The sequence below is a fragment of the Ciconia boyciana genome, chromosome 3 (genome assembly GCF_034638445.1).
Source record: "Ciconia boyciana chromosome 3, ASM3463844v1, whole genome shotgun sequence".
In the NCBI taxonomy this organism is placed as follows: Eukaryota; Metazoa; Chordata; class Aves; order Ciconiiformes; family Ciconiidae; genus Ciconia; species Ciconia boyciana.
In genome coordinates this window covers 18873008-18888621 of record NC_132936.1, presented here as the reverse complement: position 1 = coordinate 18888621, position 15614 = coordinate 18873008, and the positions used below count along the sequence as shown (strand labels likewise).

The following is a 15614-nucleotide window of genomic DNA, read 5'->3' as shown; positions in this document are numbered from 1 at the left end:
TGGCCCTCCAGGGCCGAGAAACGGGGCGAGCGTGGGGCGCGGTGGGAGAAGGTAAACCGCGAGCGAGCGCCCGCGGCTCGGTGCCAAGTTTCCCTTCTGCGAGAAAAGAAAACGAAACCGAACGCTTCCCCGCGCCACGGCATGGCGGGGCGGGACAGGACGGAGGGGACGGCCGGGGACGCAGCCGCCGCACTTTTAAGAGCGGAGCGCCGGGCGCCTCGCTGCAGCTTGCGAGCCAAGCCGAGCCCAGCCGGGTCGAGTCCAGTCGAACCGAGCCCAGCCGGATCGAGTCGAGCCGAACCGAGCCCAGGCGGGTCCAACTGCAGCGCAGCGCATCCCGCCGGGTTCAGCCGAGCCGGGTCGAGTCGAGCCGAGCCGAGCCGAGCCCAGGCGGGTCCAACTGCAGCGCAGCGCATCCCGCCGGGTTCAGCCGAGCCGGGTCGAGTCGAGCCGAGCCGAGCCGAGCCCAGCCGGGTCGAGTCGAGCCGAATCGAGCCCAGGCGGGTCCAGCTGAAGCGCAGCGCATCCCGCCGGGTCGAGCCGAGCCGAGCCGAGCCGAGCCATGCACCTGGGCGTGCTGCGGCTCCTGCCGCTGGCGCTGGCGCGGGCGGTGCTGGCGGCGCTGCGCGGGCGGCTGGGCGCGCTGTGCTGGAGCCTGGCCCCCCTCTCCCTCTCCCTGCCCCTGCCCCTGCCCGGCTGGCGGCGGGTCTCGGCCCCCAGCCCCGCCCCGGCGGGCCCCCGGCGGGAGCGGGAGTGGGACGAGGCGTCCCCGACGCCCACCAGCGTCAATTACCACTTCACCCGGCAGTGCAACTACAAGTGCGGCTTCTGCTTCCACACGGCCAAGACCTCCTTCGTGCTGCCCCTGGAGGAGGCCAAGCGGGGGCTGGCGATGCTCAAGGAGGCGGGTGAGTCCGGGGGGGCCGCGGGTGGGGATGCGCGGCGGCCGCGTCCCGGCAGGACCAAGTGGCGTCGGAGAAGCTGTCCCTGTAACTCCGCGGCCGGGGTCCCTCTTCACAGCGCTGCAGTCGGGCACGGACAGCGTGTGGAAGGAGCGGGCAATAGGCGGGCAGAGGTTCACGGCATCTGTCTTTGGTCCTTTTCTAGGAATGGAGAAAATAAATTTCTCGGGAGGAGAGCCGTTTCTTCCGGACAGAGGCGAATTTGTGGGCAAACTGGTCCAGTTTTGCAAGCAGGAGTTGGAGCTACCAAGTGTCACCATTGTTAGCAACGGCAGCCTGATTAGAGAACGGTGGTTCAAGAAGTACGGTAAGGAAAAACCACTGTGCACAGGCGCACTGGCGGGGTTTGGGAGCCTCCTCGGGGCAGCCTCACCGAAAGATGGTTTTCGGTGCAAGTGGGAGATGGTTTGTTAGTGGTTCATTTACAGTAAACACAAACCAAATGTAAACACCAGTGAAATATTGTTATTGTATGTTCTGAACATAGGCAGTTTGTACTATTGCCTCTTTGGTATAACAGTATAATAAAATAACAGCTCAGACTGACTCCATAATGCTGGACACACACACAACACACACACACACACACACAATTCGTGTTTTGATGATGACACTGCTGTGGCTTTTGTGGTTCATGTGAGGACTTCAGAGAACTGTATTTACATGGCACTTCGTGACAGATCACAAGGAAGTGAAAGTGCGCAGAGTCCTGACAGCTTTTAACTGAAGAACTGAATATTAATCAATTTTTAAAACTTGTTTTCAGGTGAATATTTAGACATTCTGGCAATTTCATGTGATAGCTTTGATGAGAATGTCAACGTTTTAATTGGCCGTGGTCAAGGAAACAAGAACCATGTGGAAAATCTGCATAAACTGAGACAGTGGTGCCGAGAGTATGCTGTCGCTTTCAAAATAAATTCAGTGATCAACAGGTTTAATGTTGAGGAAGATATGAATGAGCAGATCAAGGCACTCAGCCCTGTGCGCTGGAAGGTAAGAAAGCGGTGTATACCATAGGTGTCCTGTTCAGAGAAAAGTAGTGAGGAAGTTCTGGAGTTGTGTGAACCTCTAATGGCCTCAGTCAGATCTCCAGCTCCAGCTTAGGCTAGCGGTAGTGAACTTCTTGTCAGCGCTACATGATGTATGTTTCAGCATGCATAAATCTAGTTTTTTAAATGATATTGAAAGTAAGATAGAAGGTCTTTAACATTTGAATATGTGTCACGGTGTTGAGAAAATGTGGAAAAGTCAGTGTACAATGATGCATTAGAGTTAATATATCAGCAATATATAAATGTACATTAGACATTAATGTTCTGTTAGAGTATTAGTGGTTAGTGTGCATATATTATATTTTCTACTAGAAGTGTATTAAATACACTATGTTATCAGTTTGAAAATGGGTAGAGATAATGTGACTTACAAATATGGGAGAACTTGTGGAACAATTTCTCATTATTTGCTTCATGGAAATTGGTGTACACGCATGATTTCCCAGGAAAAAAAAAAAAAATCACTGTGAAATCTTGGTCCTACTAAAGGCGTGTAAGGAAAATGTGACATACATTTTAATATTTTATCAAGCTTCCTGGCCTACTTTCTTACTGGGGTTACAGAGCACATTGACGGCAAAGGCACCTTTTTTCCCCCTAAAGTCTGAATGTAGTTGAGGACTTGGCCATTAGAAGGAGGCTGTTAAGTAGACAAACTATTGCATTTTGTTTCTGGGGAGTCTTCTCTATCTTTTCTGTGACCATCTGAAGCTAGTTAAACTTACAGTCACAAATCAGGTTAAAATGTTCAAAATACAGATTGACTTGAAAGTCTGCATTGTACATAGTACTTACTGGCATTTATAATACAGCCATACTATTTTAGGTTCAATCAAAAGTTAATTTGAGCTTTTGTTATCTGTGCCCTTATTAAGACCAGAGCAGTTAAGATTTCTGTGGAACCAGATCAGGAACCATGACTGTATAATTACATTTAGAACTATGTAATGTTAATTTGCTAGAAATAAATCTGCACTGTGCCCTTTGTATAGTATTCCCTTATCACAATTTGTGTCAGTGTGGCTCCACTGACAGAAAAATTAAAGACATCACTACTGAGACAATTGAAGGTTTCTGTCATGGTGACAGTCTCTTATACTGAAGGCAAGTGAAAACATCAAATCTTAAACAGGTGCCTTTTGTCTTCAGGTATTCCAGTGCCTGCTTATCGAAGGGGAGAACTGTGGTGAGGATGCCCTGAGAGAAGCAGAGAAATTTGTTATCAGTGATGAAGACTTTGAACAATTCCTGGATCGCCACAAAGATGTCTCCTGTTTGGTACCGGAGTCTAATGAGAAGGTAAAATTGAAACTGTCCTTTTGTAACTTTATTTTGAAATAAAGTTGGAAAGAGAACGGGAAGCTTTCATGGCAATTAACACTTTCCCTATTAGTATTGGCTTAGAAGAGGTACAGTACAGCTTTGTCAGCAACTGGTTTTGTTAGAGTGGAAGCCAAGGTTTTTAATTTTCTTTAGGGCTTTTTGTTGAGCACAAAGTTATTAACAGGAGCGTAAAAACTCATTGATCCCAATCCTGTGGAAACCAGCGGGAGTCCTCTCACAGTGTCGTGTGGGCCTCTGCTCAGTGAGGTGGATGTATAAAGTATCAGCACAGAAACTGGAGAAACTGGGTTTTCCACAGCCGAGCGGTGAACTCTAAACAATAATTAAGCCCTTTGGAATTGAATAGCTCTTCCTTACCAGGGCACAAGATCCTGAAAAGGTTGAATGTTAATGTAAACAGACTTTATAGTTTAAGCATAGTTTCCTAATAGAGATTCACCATGATGTTACACTATGGCAGTGTCATCGACCTACACAAAGTAAGGTATCATCTCAGTCAGCATTATATAGGGTATTGAGGAACAAGAACTAGTATTTTTGCCTGACACATTTGGTGGGAAAGAGCACTCATCAGAGAAGGTGTTTAGATGAGAATCCAGAACTGTTTCTGCATTTTTTTTCCATGTAAGAAGTCCTACAAAAAAAGAGTAGACTTCCCTCAGTAGGTTTGGTTCTGGAAGACTGTTTCTGATTTCTGTTAAACCTGTGTGAAAGATGGGAATCAAACTGATCAAACAGATTTTCTGTTCTACCCAGCAGCAAACTCCAGCTACCTAGAGAATTTTAAGGAGGGTCATGTAGGAGATGCCCAGTTAGCTGAGCAAACGTCTTATTTCAGCTCTTAGCCAATTTCCTGGTGCAGACCTGAGAGCTTTTTCAGCTGGGAGATTACCACTGAGCTGGGAGAACACCTTTGCTGGGGTAATAATTAGACATGCCAGCATAAATGGTCATGTCATTTGTCTGGAAAATGACATAATCATTCCAATATGCAAAACAGTGTGAGTTCTACTGATGTAGAAGTTAATAGAAAACTTGGATATTATTTCAAACACCTTTATCCAGTTGGGCACCCACATTTCAGTTAGGCACTTGAGAGGTCATATTCAAAGAATTACTGGTTTATTCAAGCATAAGTCATGCTAGTAATCCTGTCGTTTATTTTCATAAATTTGACCCGAGCTCACTGAAATAGTGGGAAGACACTACCTGTTTCAAAGATTTGGATCAGGCTTTGAAGGAAGGTTTGTTTTGTCCTTGATTTTTCACTAGAATGGAATTCTGGTTTGTATATTAATTCAGTTTTTTCTTTTGATCTATTACAGATGAGGGATTCATACCTCATTCTGGATGAATACGTAAGTCTTTGACACTTGCTATATGTATGCTAATATATGTATGTATACAACAGTGATAACCAATTCTATTTACTGTGCATTCTATAAAATAATTTTACCATGTAGTACAAGGAATAGATGTAATTTTTTCCCATCAAACATATTGAGAACTTGAATTTAAGTATGACCTAAGGAGGAGTTGCCATCAGGTTGCATGCATGCATGATCATTGCATTGCAAATCTTAAAGTGTGGATGTGCCTCTTTACAAGATGTCTTTGCTGTTTTTCTTTAATTTAAAAATACAGAACTTGTCCTGAAAGTTAAGTTTCAAAGAGCCTACTTAGTTTACATGTAACTGAAGAGCAAACATTTAATCTTCAGGAATTATGGTATGGCTTTGTTCCTGCTAAGATGTGTCAGTGTGTCTAACCATGAGGTTCTGAGCCTTCTAAGGACTACAGTGAAAGTGTTCATGCACTTACATAGGCTTTTGTGGGATTGCAGTGCAACTTGTTTAATTCTGTGGAAAAATTAAGCTTTTACAAATTGACTTTCTAATGTCGTATCTATTGATGTTCCAGATGCGTTTTCTAAACTGTAGAAATGGACGGAAAGAGCCTTCCAGGTCTATCTTAGATGTTGGCGTAGAAGCAGCTATAAAATTAAGTGGATTTGATGAGAAGATGTTCCTACAAAGAGGAGGAAAGTATGTGTGGAGTAAGGCAGACATGAAACTGGACTGGTAACTCAATATACTGAGTTAGGGCAGGTGCATTATGTAAAGAAAATGGGTGTGTATATATGTGCATGTACATATGTATCTAGTGCATTTAACTACACTTAGTATATTATACAGCTTGATGTTCAGTATAACTCTATATGTGAACGTGTTAAATACTTTTCGAATGTAGATTATGTTCTTATCTATTGTTTGGTTGAACATTACCAAGTACCTACAGAGCTTTCATGTAAGTAGATCTCTGAAGTCGACTTTCTAGTCCATTGTGTGAAGGACATAAGGGAAAACCGTTAAGGTAATGTCACATAGGAAACAGTTTTAAAATAATACATAAGTATGCATGCCAGAAAATAAGCCAAAACCCACCCCGATCTCTAATTAATTATAAACAGCTGTAATGATGGATCAGGGAACGTATTCTGCCTCGTTGATACGGAAAGGTAGATTGCAGTTCCTCACTCGACCACAGGAGGGCCAGCTGGCAGGCCTGTGGAAGCAGCCCCTGCCTTTTTCAGGGGTAAGAGAGGGTCAGAATCTAGGAATCATTATCTGTAATAATATATTTAAAAGGAAATCAAGATGAAAAAATTGGCAATTTTCATTCTTTAAGACTTAACTGTAAAAGCATCTGTTGTTCTTCTCCCTCTCCTCCATATACACACACGATATTTGCAACAAATGTTGGGGGATGTAATTTTCTGTGAAAACGTATTTTTAGTCATGAAAAAATACTATATTTGTCCTAAAACATAAAAGTGCATTTTATGCACCAATGATGAGCAAATTCTTATTGCACATTGGCAATGATATTAGTTCTAACAAATATTTACAGTGAAAAGAATGTTTCCATTTTATTCGTAACTTCCTCCATTTTCCTTTTATCTGCAAATATCGATTTAATATTTTTAACATTTTTTTTGTCTCCTGGTACATACAGTTCTGATCAAGATTCCTTCTGAAATTAATTAATACTATGTAGCACACTTAATACACATTCTGTTGCATACTGGCTGCGTTATTCGCATGCTTTTTATTTTGCTAAGCCATGGAATACAAACAACAAAGTTCATATATCATGAAACCTTGTTGTAAAGGTTGCTTGGCTCAGTAATCATTGTTACTTGCTGGTTACAAACATGCAGGTATTAAGTGAAACTAATCAGGTTTTGTGATAGCTGTCTTTGATTTTAAGAGCTGGCAGCATCAACATAAAATAGCGAAAAGTCAAAACCCCCTGCAAAACCAGCAATCTAATATGCTGCCCCATTCTTGGTTTTCTGGCAATTTTTATGGTTTTATAATTACAGTTTTCCAAATTTAACTAGTCCCATCCGCCCCAGAGCTCTGTATGAAGGGCACAGGGATAAGCACTGCACAAAGCAGAAGTGAGCTGGCACTACTCATTCTCACTGTCTATTGAACTCAATGCCTGGACTGTCTCACACGTTTCAATATTTGCAGCAGTTCGGAGCCAGCATGCATTAAATGTTCCATGTAGAGAAAATTACACCTTCTTTCCTTCTTCTGATAAAGCTAGTTGAGTTTTTTAAGGATTTTTTCAAGAGAAATGTTTTGCATTCACCTAATGCATCTTCAAAGTTGAAGGGGAAAACACATAAGTAGGAGCTACTACTTCTGAATAAAGGAAGATGCATCTCTGAATACACTGTGAAAATGTTTCCCTTTATAATTCCTTCAGTTTCTATTTTTACTATCCTAACTGTAAATATACTCTCAGTGGTGCTCTTTTGTCTCTTTGTATTTTGCATTTTGCAACCACAACATTTCCTAGATGCTTAAATTTCAGTATTTTTTTTCTTGTATTAATACTAAGTGACATTTAAAATGTGGCCCACACACATTAACCCCACAGTCTTTTGGCAGCTGTTTCGCTGACCTCAGTTGGAGTTCTGCCTGAGCAGCAACTACGGGCAGTGCAAATTTATGTAACTGTGGGGTTTGACTTCCTCTGCCTTCCCGTTGCTCAAATGTTAAATCTAGCCTCTTCCTCAGCATCTATGCTGCATGATAGAAAAGAAGCATTTTCCTTTGCTGCTGGCTCAGTCCCAGCATGGAGAAAGATTTAGTGCATCAATGTACCACTAAATCTACCAGCTTGCTGCTTCTGCAGAAAATGCCAGCTGTATCACAGCACGCAGATGTGAGGTGCACAAACTCCCATTCAGATCCAGAAATCCTGCTATTCTTTGCTTTGCATTTTACTCTGCAAATAGCTATTCTTTTGCTGCAAGAGATCCTCTGTGCTTACAGAGGAAGCTGCAGGATAAACAAACTGGAGCTGAAAATGTGAAAATCCAGTAAACAGTGTAAAGACATTGAAGATGGCTTTTATCAGAAGGTTCTAAGTTCTTATCTTCTTAAAGTCTTACGGATTTTACATTGCCTCTTGCTACCATACATAATTAAGAAAAAGTTTCTGCTCTGTGTGATCCTCTTTTCTGAAGGAAATGCCAGTTGTGTACATTGGAAATGAAGAATTTGACATAACACAGTTTGACAGACAATTGTTGCAGTTAAAGAATAGCTATTGGTATTTTTATATGCAAAATTCATTTTTGTGTAAAATCTCAAAATTTTTTTGGTTACAGCTTGATTAACTTAGTTTATTTTTTTTAATCTGTAAACACAGTTCACGTTGGACCAAAAATGGGCTTCAGGCTTTCATTCTGTAGTTGGGTCTAACTTTCAGCTTGGGACTAGAGAAATAATACTGAATTCAATAGGGGTACTCCCAGGCTTAGAGATTACATGCACATTGTGACCCTGAAGAGTCAGGATTTAAATTTAAGTCTTGTAAACACAGATATGCTCAATTGTATTTTCATGTGTAATCTCATAGTACTGCAGCTAAGCTCTTGGTAAAGATGCTGAATTGGGAAGGAACTTACACTGTAGTTTACTAGCATTATGCAGCTGTTCGTATTTGTAAAATTTGTAGAGAATGAGCATTTGGGAGAATGAGTTACTTCAGTTAAAGTAATCATAAATATACCTTGGGTAATGAATAAAACTGTTATTTAAGATGCATTTTAAGATGTCCTCTTTTTCAGTGTTAAGGATGGTTGATATATTTGAATGTTACAAATGACGAATTTTTAAATGATCCTGTCACATAATTAGTGCTATTTTACATGAGTATGTTGCACATTTCAATAAATGTTTCTATTTTCTTAAGTTTGCCTGTAATTTATTTTTTTAAAACATAACCCAGCACCATAATAGCAGAATGTGTGACTGCATTCACAAGAGATCTGTAATTCTGGATGAGGTCTGTATTTAGCACAGGGGGCTGCTTGCACGGTGCCAAGGGCAGCATGGAGAACAATAGCGATGATTCTCCTTGTGATGAAAAGCATTTGTGACAGGCTTGAGTGGACTGGGCTGTGTTGGGAGAAAACAGTTAAAATACCTTGTGCTGTTCAGATGACAGCCGTTACAAAAGACACAACTATCCATAAATATCTGAGGAGAAAAAAATATTGCCTTCTGTTATGGTAAATAAGAGAGAAAAACTAGTCAATTTAGAGCAGTAAAGACAAGCGGCTTCTCAAGCTCATCTCATCACCTTCAGGCTGCAGCATAAGCTCTTGACAAGCTGAAATGGAGCTTTTCACAGTAAATGGTTGTGTGTGTGTGGGGAGGCTTTGCATTTCCCCCCCCCCGGCCTTTGCCAGGTGTCTTCCTGCATATTCCAGTGGAGCGAAGGTGCCCAGGAGCAGAGCTGCAGCGAGGTGCTTTATGCCTCCGGCCTGCCTTCCCCGACCCCGCGGCCCCGCCAGCTGCCCCTCAGGGGCGGCGGTGTCGTGGCACCCCTGCTACGGCTCGGCAAGGGCGTAAGCTGCGTTTTACTAAATCAGCCAGACAGCTCCTATTCATCTCTCCAGCCCGGTGTTTTTCCTTTTGTGTCTCCGTGCATTACAGAAGAGAGCCGGTCGTTGCTTCATACATAAACGAACAACAGGAAAGCAGCTGTTTTTGCTAAACAGCGCTTGCAAAACAGCCACGACCATCACGGTTTCTTTACAGTCCCCTTCTTGCCCTCCTTGCAAGCAAGGCAAACCCTTCTGCCCTCCTTTTGTAAAACCAATCCCCCGTTGTTTCGCTCCCGCCGCTGAACGACCTGCTGGGCCGGGGGGCGTCACACGAGGACAACTGCGCTGCGATTCCTTAACAGAAACATTAAAACACGGGAGAACCGGCAGCACGGCACGCCCGGGGAGCCCGCGGCCGCCGCCGCTCGGACCGGCGCCGGGAACGCGCCCGGCGCTGCCAAGCGGGAAACCCCGGCATCCCCGCGCCCGCCGCGCCGGGAGGCGCCTCCGCCGCCGCCAGGGGGCGCCGCTGTGCCTGGCGCAGCGGAGCGGGGCGGCCGCTTCAAAGCGGGCGGCGGCGGCAGCGCGGCGGTTAATGGCGCCCGCCTAGCTGCGGGCGCGCCCGCCCCCGCCGGCCCTCACCCCACCCGCCGCCTCCTCCGCCCCCGCCGGAGAAAAGCCCGGGAGCGGCGCCCGCCACGCACACTCGGGCTCCGCGGCTGACGGCGCCGCGGGGGGTGGCGACCATGCCTGGGGCGGCGGCGCCCTGCCGCGGCTCGGCGGGATAGCGCGGGGCGCCGCGCACCTTCCGCGGGCCGCCCCGTGCCGGCAGAGGCTGGAGCGGCAGGGTAAGGCGTCCTGGGCAGCGGGCGGGGGGGGGGTGGCCGGGCGCAGCAGGAGGGGTGCGGCCGGGAGGCGGGGTACCTCCGTCGGCTCCGCGGAGCCCCGGGGGAGGGGGGCAGGGGTGTCCGCTCCGCGGCGGTGGGGCAGCGGAGGCGGCGCCGGGCCGCGCGGGTCCGCGCGAGGCACCCGCATCCCCTTACGTAAAGGGCGCTGCCCGCTGCTTCCCGCGGCGGGCGCACGTGCCCGTCAGCGGGGCGCGGGCCCGCTCCGAGGGGAGCCGGGAGGGCAGAACGGTGTCGTTCTGCCGCCGAGGGCTCTGCGCCCCGGGGCTGCCCCGGCACCCAGCGCCGCCCGCGCCGGCGGGTGCCCCGTCGCCGGCAAGGCGGTGTTTCTGTACGGGGCGGGGGGTCGCTCGGTTTTGGGAGCGGTACCGGGCTCTAAGGGGGCATGGCAGATCACGGGCTGCCGTAGGGGAAAGGGTGCTGCCGGCGGTGCGGCTTCCAGCGGGTGTTGTCGGGCACGTAATGAAAACGGTGACTGACTCGCGTGTTTTCTGTTCTGTGATTTCCATAAATGAGCTAAAGCTTCTTGAAGCAGTTCACTGCCTTGGAGCGCAATAGCCACTCTTCGAGGGGGTAAAAACAATAAATAAAGGCGAGTGTGGATTGACATCCGCCGCCAGTGTTCTCGGATACAAGTGAAGTGTGCGGCTGGGGGAGAAATTGGTTTGTTTGGGTTGCGGAGGTGGAAAAAGTAGGAGTAGGACTCGGATTTTTCATGCTTGTATTTTTTTTTTTTCCCTTCCATCACTGTACTTAAGAGATGCTACCGTTGATTTTTTTGAGATATTGGAAGAAACCATATTTATGATAATAAGGTTGCCCCCCCCCACCCCGTGGATCCCCAATGTCGTTTTAAATCAAGGGTATCTTATTCCTGAAAAATCAGGCCCTCTATCACTCTGGTTTTAGTGCTTCTAAAGAACTGGAACAGAGAGTGTCAATGGGGGCAGGCTGGTGGGAGAAGATACAAGCTGTTTGAATTTCCACTATATTCTTGGAAATACTGTAACTTCTGCCCTGGAACATATTATTCTCTGTTCTACAACAAGCATGAATGATGATTTATAAATAGATCCATTTTATTATATTGTTTCCGTGTAGCCAAAAAACTGTTTACATTGTGAAATGGATTGCTTCATTTCACATTAGCTTATCAGTGCTGACCCAGCAGTGGCTACTGCTGAAGTTCCAATGTTCTTGGGCAGAGTGCTACTGGAGAGATTACATCAGTAGTTTAGAGTTAAACTCCTGGTTGCTGGCCTTTTTGTTGGCTTGTGTGTGCTTCTCCTATAGATATAAGAGCTGGTGGTGGGGTGGGGGCGAGAAGGGTGTGTGGGGATGCGGTGTGGTGAGGGGCAGGTTTGTGCCTTTGAAGAAACTGCTTTGTTTATACTTAGATGGGACTTTACAGCGTGGGAGGATTTGAGTGACTGTCTCCTGGTAATGTTAGGGCATCAGTCAAAGTGACCTGACTTGAAGTTTGTTGAATACCCAACAGAAGCAAGATCAAGTGAGAGAAGAGTGGTGGTGGTGGGGAAATCTTTGCTTTTGCTTAGGTACTGCTTGAAAAATACAGGTTGCTTTTCATGATGAAGTTTTATTCCTTTATCCCTCCTTTTCTGGCCATCATGTCTCATTATCCTCTTGTGCAATCTGTATATTGTTCATGAGTGGGAGAAACCATCTGTGATTGAAATATGAGTACAATGATGGATGTTTCAATCTGATATAATACTTTGAATGAGACATCCTTTAGGTAAAAAAAAGGGTTGATCCCCCCCACCCCACCCCATCGCCCTGATCCCTATTCTGGGAGCTGCTAGATCAAATCATGTGTTTATCATCTACAAACAGTTATTGTAGATTTTTTGCCCTTGAAGCACCATCTAGTATTATGAGTTATCTTCACTTACAACCTGGATTTTCCATATTTCAGTATTTTAAGGCAATAATTTTTCTGTGTGTGTGTAAGACTATGTATTTGCTTAACTGCTTTTGTTTCTAACGTTTTTTCCAGTACTACATTCCAAGTCTTTGTCACATTTTCTGTGGTGTTTTTTTTTTTTTTATAACTTCTGACAACTTTCCTTTCAGTTAAGCCAAAGGACAAGGCTGCTGTCTTAACCATGAGTTTTGGCTGCAGTGCCATACTGGGGGTATGAATGGCTTCAGTGTATCTGCTGTATTTACAAGAATGCTCTCATAGGCTGGCGGAAAACTGTTGTTTGCCCTCCCAGTGCTGATACAGGGAAAAAGAACAACTCTGATCACCCTGCAGCTTGATCTGTGCACGTAGACCCTTTCTATCCTAGAGACCTGATGTAGCAGGGGAATCAGAACCTGTTATATTTCTCGCAGTGTTTCCTGTGGAGTTAGGCAGTTAATAGTCTATGGTTTGATTAGGAGATTTGCTTTTAACTGTATTCCTTTTTGTATCTTGAGTTACAAAAAGGAAATGGAAAACAATTACAAACCAACCCACCACTCAGTTTTGAATGGTTTAGCAATTCCGCTATGTCTAACTTAGGCTGTGGTCAGCTGTTCTTTTTATAAGACAGGATACTTTTCTATTCTGCTTTGCAGAAAGGAGCTTATAATGTGCATCTTTCCCTGACCTTTTGAAGGAGATCAGACAAAAAGATCTTAATGTTAATGTCTGTTTTTCAGTTCTGATGGCTGGGAGGAGCTGTTGAAAATACACTTGCTCCTCTGGCTGCATGCTGCAAAGTAATGGGAATGATTTTTCTATCTCATAATCAGATCAGAAATGCTTATGGTTTTTCTGCATATGCAGTCAGTGAATACTGGAGCTGGCAGCGCTAGTACAAAATGGGTTTTCAAATAGCTTGATTGTTTGCTGATGGTGCCATTTATGGCGGTGACACCATAAGTGTCCTTATTCAAAAAGGCTGAAGAAAATGAGGAACAGAGAAAGTGAACCAATGTGTCTGGTAGTTTTATTTACTGTGGGGAAAAAAATTCTCATCAGATGGTTCTAGTCTTGGCAAGACAATGTTATTTCCTTTTTATAGCATCATTTCCATCTTTTCATTCAAAGATTAGTCAGTGGTAGCTTGCTGTTATGGTTTAACCCGGCAGGCAGCTAAACACCACACAGCCATTTGCTCACTCCCCCCAGTGGGATGGGGGAGAGAATTAGGGGGGGACGGGGGGGGGAAGGTAAAACTCATAGGTTGAGATAAAGACAATTTAGGACAGAAAAGGAAGGGAAAATAATAATGGTGATAAAAGAACATACAAAATAAGTGATGCACAATGTAATTGCTCATCACCTGCTGATGGATGCCCAGCCAGTTCCTGAGCAGCAGCCGTGCCCCCCGGCCACCTCCCCCCAGTTTTTTGTTCAGCATGGTGTCATATGGTATGGAATAGCCCTTTGGCCAGTTGGGGTCAGCTGTCCTGGCTGTGCTCCCTCCCAGCTTCTTGTGCACGTCCAGCCTCCTCGCTGGCAGGGCGGTATGGAAGCTGAAAAGTCCTTGACTTAGTGTAAGCACTGCTCAGCAACAACTAAAACATCAGTGTGTTATCAATGTTATTCTCATCCTAAATCCAAAACACAGCGCTATACCAGCTACTAGGAAGAAATTAACTCTATCCCAGCTGAAACCAGGACACTTGTTGCATCAAAATACTTTGCTGTTATCCTCCAGATACCACTATGTCAGTTTAATACAGCTACATCTTGTTTGTGTTGAATGGAAATGACTTATGACTGAAGAAATGGACTAAAGCTTACTTAATATAACCTTTTTCTGCCATATGATATCCAAAGGATCATCTGGAATATTTGGGTGTGAAGATGGGTCTTGCAGATTTTCTGGAAACTAACAGATTCTGACTTAGGTTCAGGCATAATTTTTTTCACTATATACAAGTGCTCAGCTTTGCATTGATCACAGCTTTGCTTGTGAACAGCTAGGTCCCAAATATTTGGAGTCTTTATATTTACTCTTGACTTTCACTTGGAAATTTTACTGACTCTTCTGTTTCTGGAGTATTGGGATTATTTCCTGTTATCATAAAACTCCCCAACAAACTACAATCTGTGAAAGCTATCACTGTGGTTCTTGGAGAAAGTTTCAGCTGACCTGCCTTTATCCCAGCTCCAGCCTCTAGTAAATAGGTCATCTGCAGCATAAGAATTAGATAATACCTGACAACTATTGTACACATCCAGCTCTTGTGGAGGACTCTCATATTTAGCTAGTGTGGAATATGAAGATGAATTTAGGAAAGTATATTAAGGCAACAATCCACTATTGGCCCACCATAATCTGTTACGTGATCAGCTTCTTCCTATGCTTATTTCTGCTTTTGCTGTTTACCAGACGGTCTGCTTCATGTTTTATGGCTGCTGAGGATCCATAGAGAGGGGACCATGTGTGGATTTCTTCCTCTCACAGATACTAATCTCCTTTTATATATAGTTATATGTGTGTATATATAAAAATTGTTATATTTAATATTTCATAAGTTATATAATGTTATTTTATAAATAACTAAAATATTTTTTTACCCTTGAATTTCTCTAAACAATGTCTGGTAGGCGGTGGATCTGGCAGGATTGTCAAAAGTGTCCCACCCATACTGTCCCACCCACACTGGCTTTCCTGAAGCACTCTTCATTATGCCTTCTGGTGTCTTTCTTTTTCTCAGCACATTGCCCTTGAGGTACATCCTCTCCAGGTTTGGATATGCTGATAATGAAGCTTTTGTTTTGTCGAACAGCGCAGACTCGGAGAAGCCTCCTCCTGTTGCAGGCAGTTGGTATGCACAAACTGTGGCAGACCCATGCAGCCTGTTCCTGGTGGGGTAGCAGAAGTGGCGAGGAAGCCAGGTTATTGAATCACAGAATGGTTTGGGGTGGAAAGGACCTTCAAAGATCATCTAGTCCAACCCCCCTACCAAGGGCAAGGACATCTTTCACCAGATCGGGTTGCTCAGAACCGCATCCAACCTGACCTTGAACACTTCCAATGATGAGGAACCTGGGACTTTTTTTCTGGTATTTAAAACGATCTTTCTGGCAGACCAGTCTTTCTGTTATTGTCATTGATGAGCCTGCTAGATGACTGCTGAAGCTACACATGCAGTGTGATCCTCAGAGTAACTCAGGGTGGTGGATCTGCTGTTGCCCTGAGCCTGCAGTCCGGCCGGATGCTCTTGCTTGAAGGACTTGGGAAGTGCCCAGCTCTTGCCAGGTACTCAGGGGTGTTACATGACATCAGGCCCTCCCAGGAGGAATTCGCACCCCGTTTGCAGGCAGGGTTGCCCGCCCACAGTGACCAGGCAGGGTAGCTGTGGTGGTGTGGGTGTGCAGAGCCCCCTCCTTGCCCAAATGCTTCCTCCCTGGGGTGACAGGAGGGGTCATGCCATATTGCTTAAGGCAATTGTATTTTTCTGGGCCCGATGCTTT

General features: G+C 45.1%; 2 protein-coding genes across 5 annotated transcripts in view; both read left to right on the top strand.

The window, feature by feature from the left end:
- The first annotated feature begins 517 nt into the window (after positions 1-517).
- Positions 518-6358, top strand: RSAD2 (radical S-adenosyl methionine domain containing 2). Its single transcript, XM_072857784.1, has 6 exons — positions 518-908; positions 1108-1269; positions 1729-1958; positions 3167-3316; positions 4687-4719; positions 5282-6358. Exons 1-6 carry the CDS (start codon positions 563-565, stop codon positions 5444-5446), a joined length of 1086 nt encoding a protein of 361 aa, XP_072713885.1. The 5' UTR covers positions 518-562; the 3' UTR covers positions 5447-6358.
- A 3469-nt stretch (positions 6359-9827) lies between these two features.
- RNF144A (ring finger protein 144A) overlaps positions 9828-15614 on the top strand; it is a 67832-nt gene continuing 62045 nt past the window's right edge. For 3 of the 4 annotated variants that reach the window (XM_072855092.1, XM_072855091.1, XM_072855093.1), the window contains exon 1: positions 9829-10120. The gene's annotated coding sequence lies outside the window, so the exon portion shown is untranslated. Of the gene's footprint in view, positions 10121-15614 lie in introns of all 4 variants that reach the window. The other variant, XM_072855096.1, reaches the window with a different exon arrangement.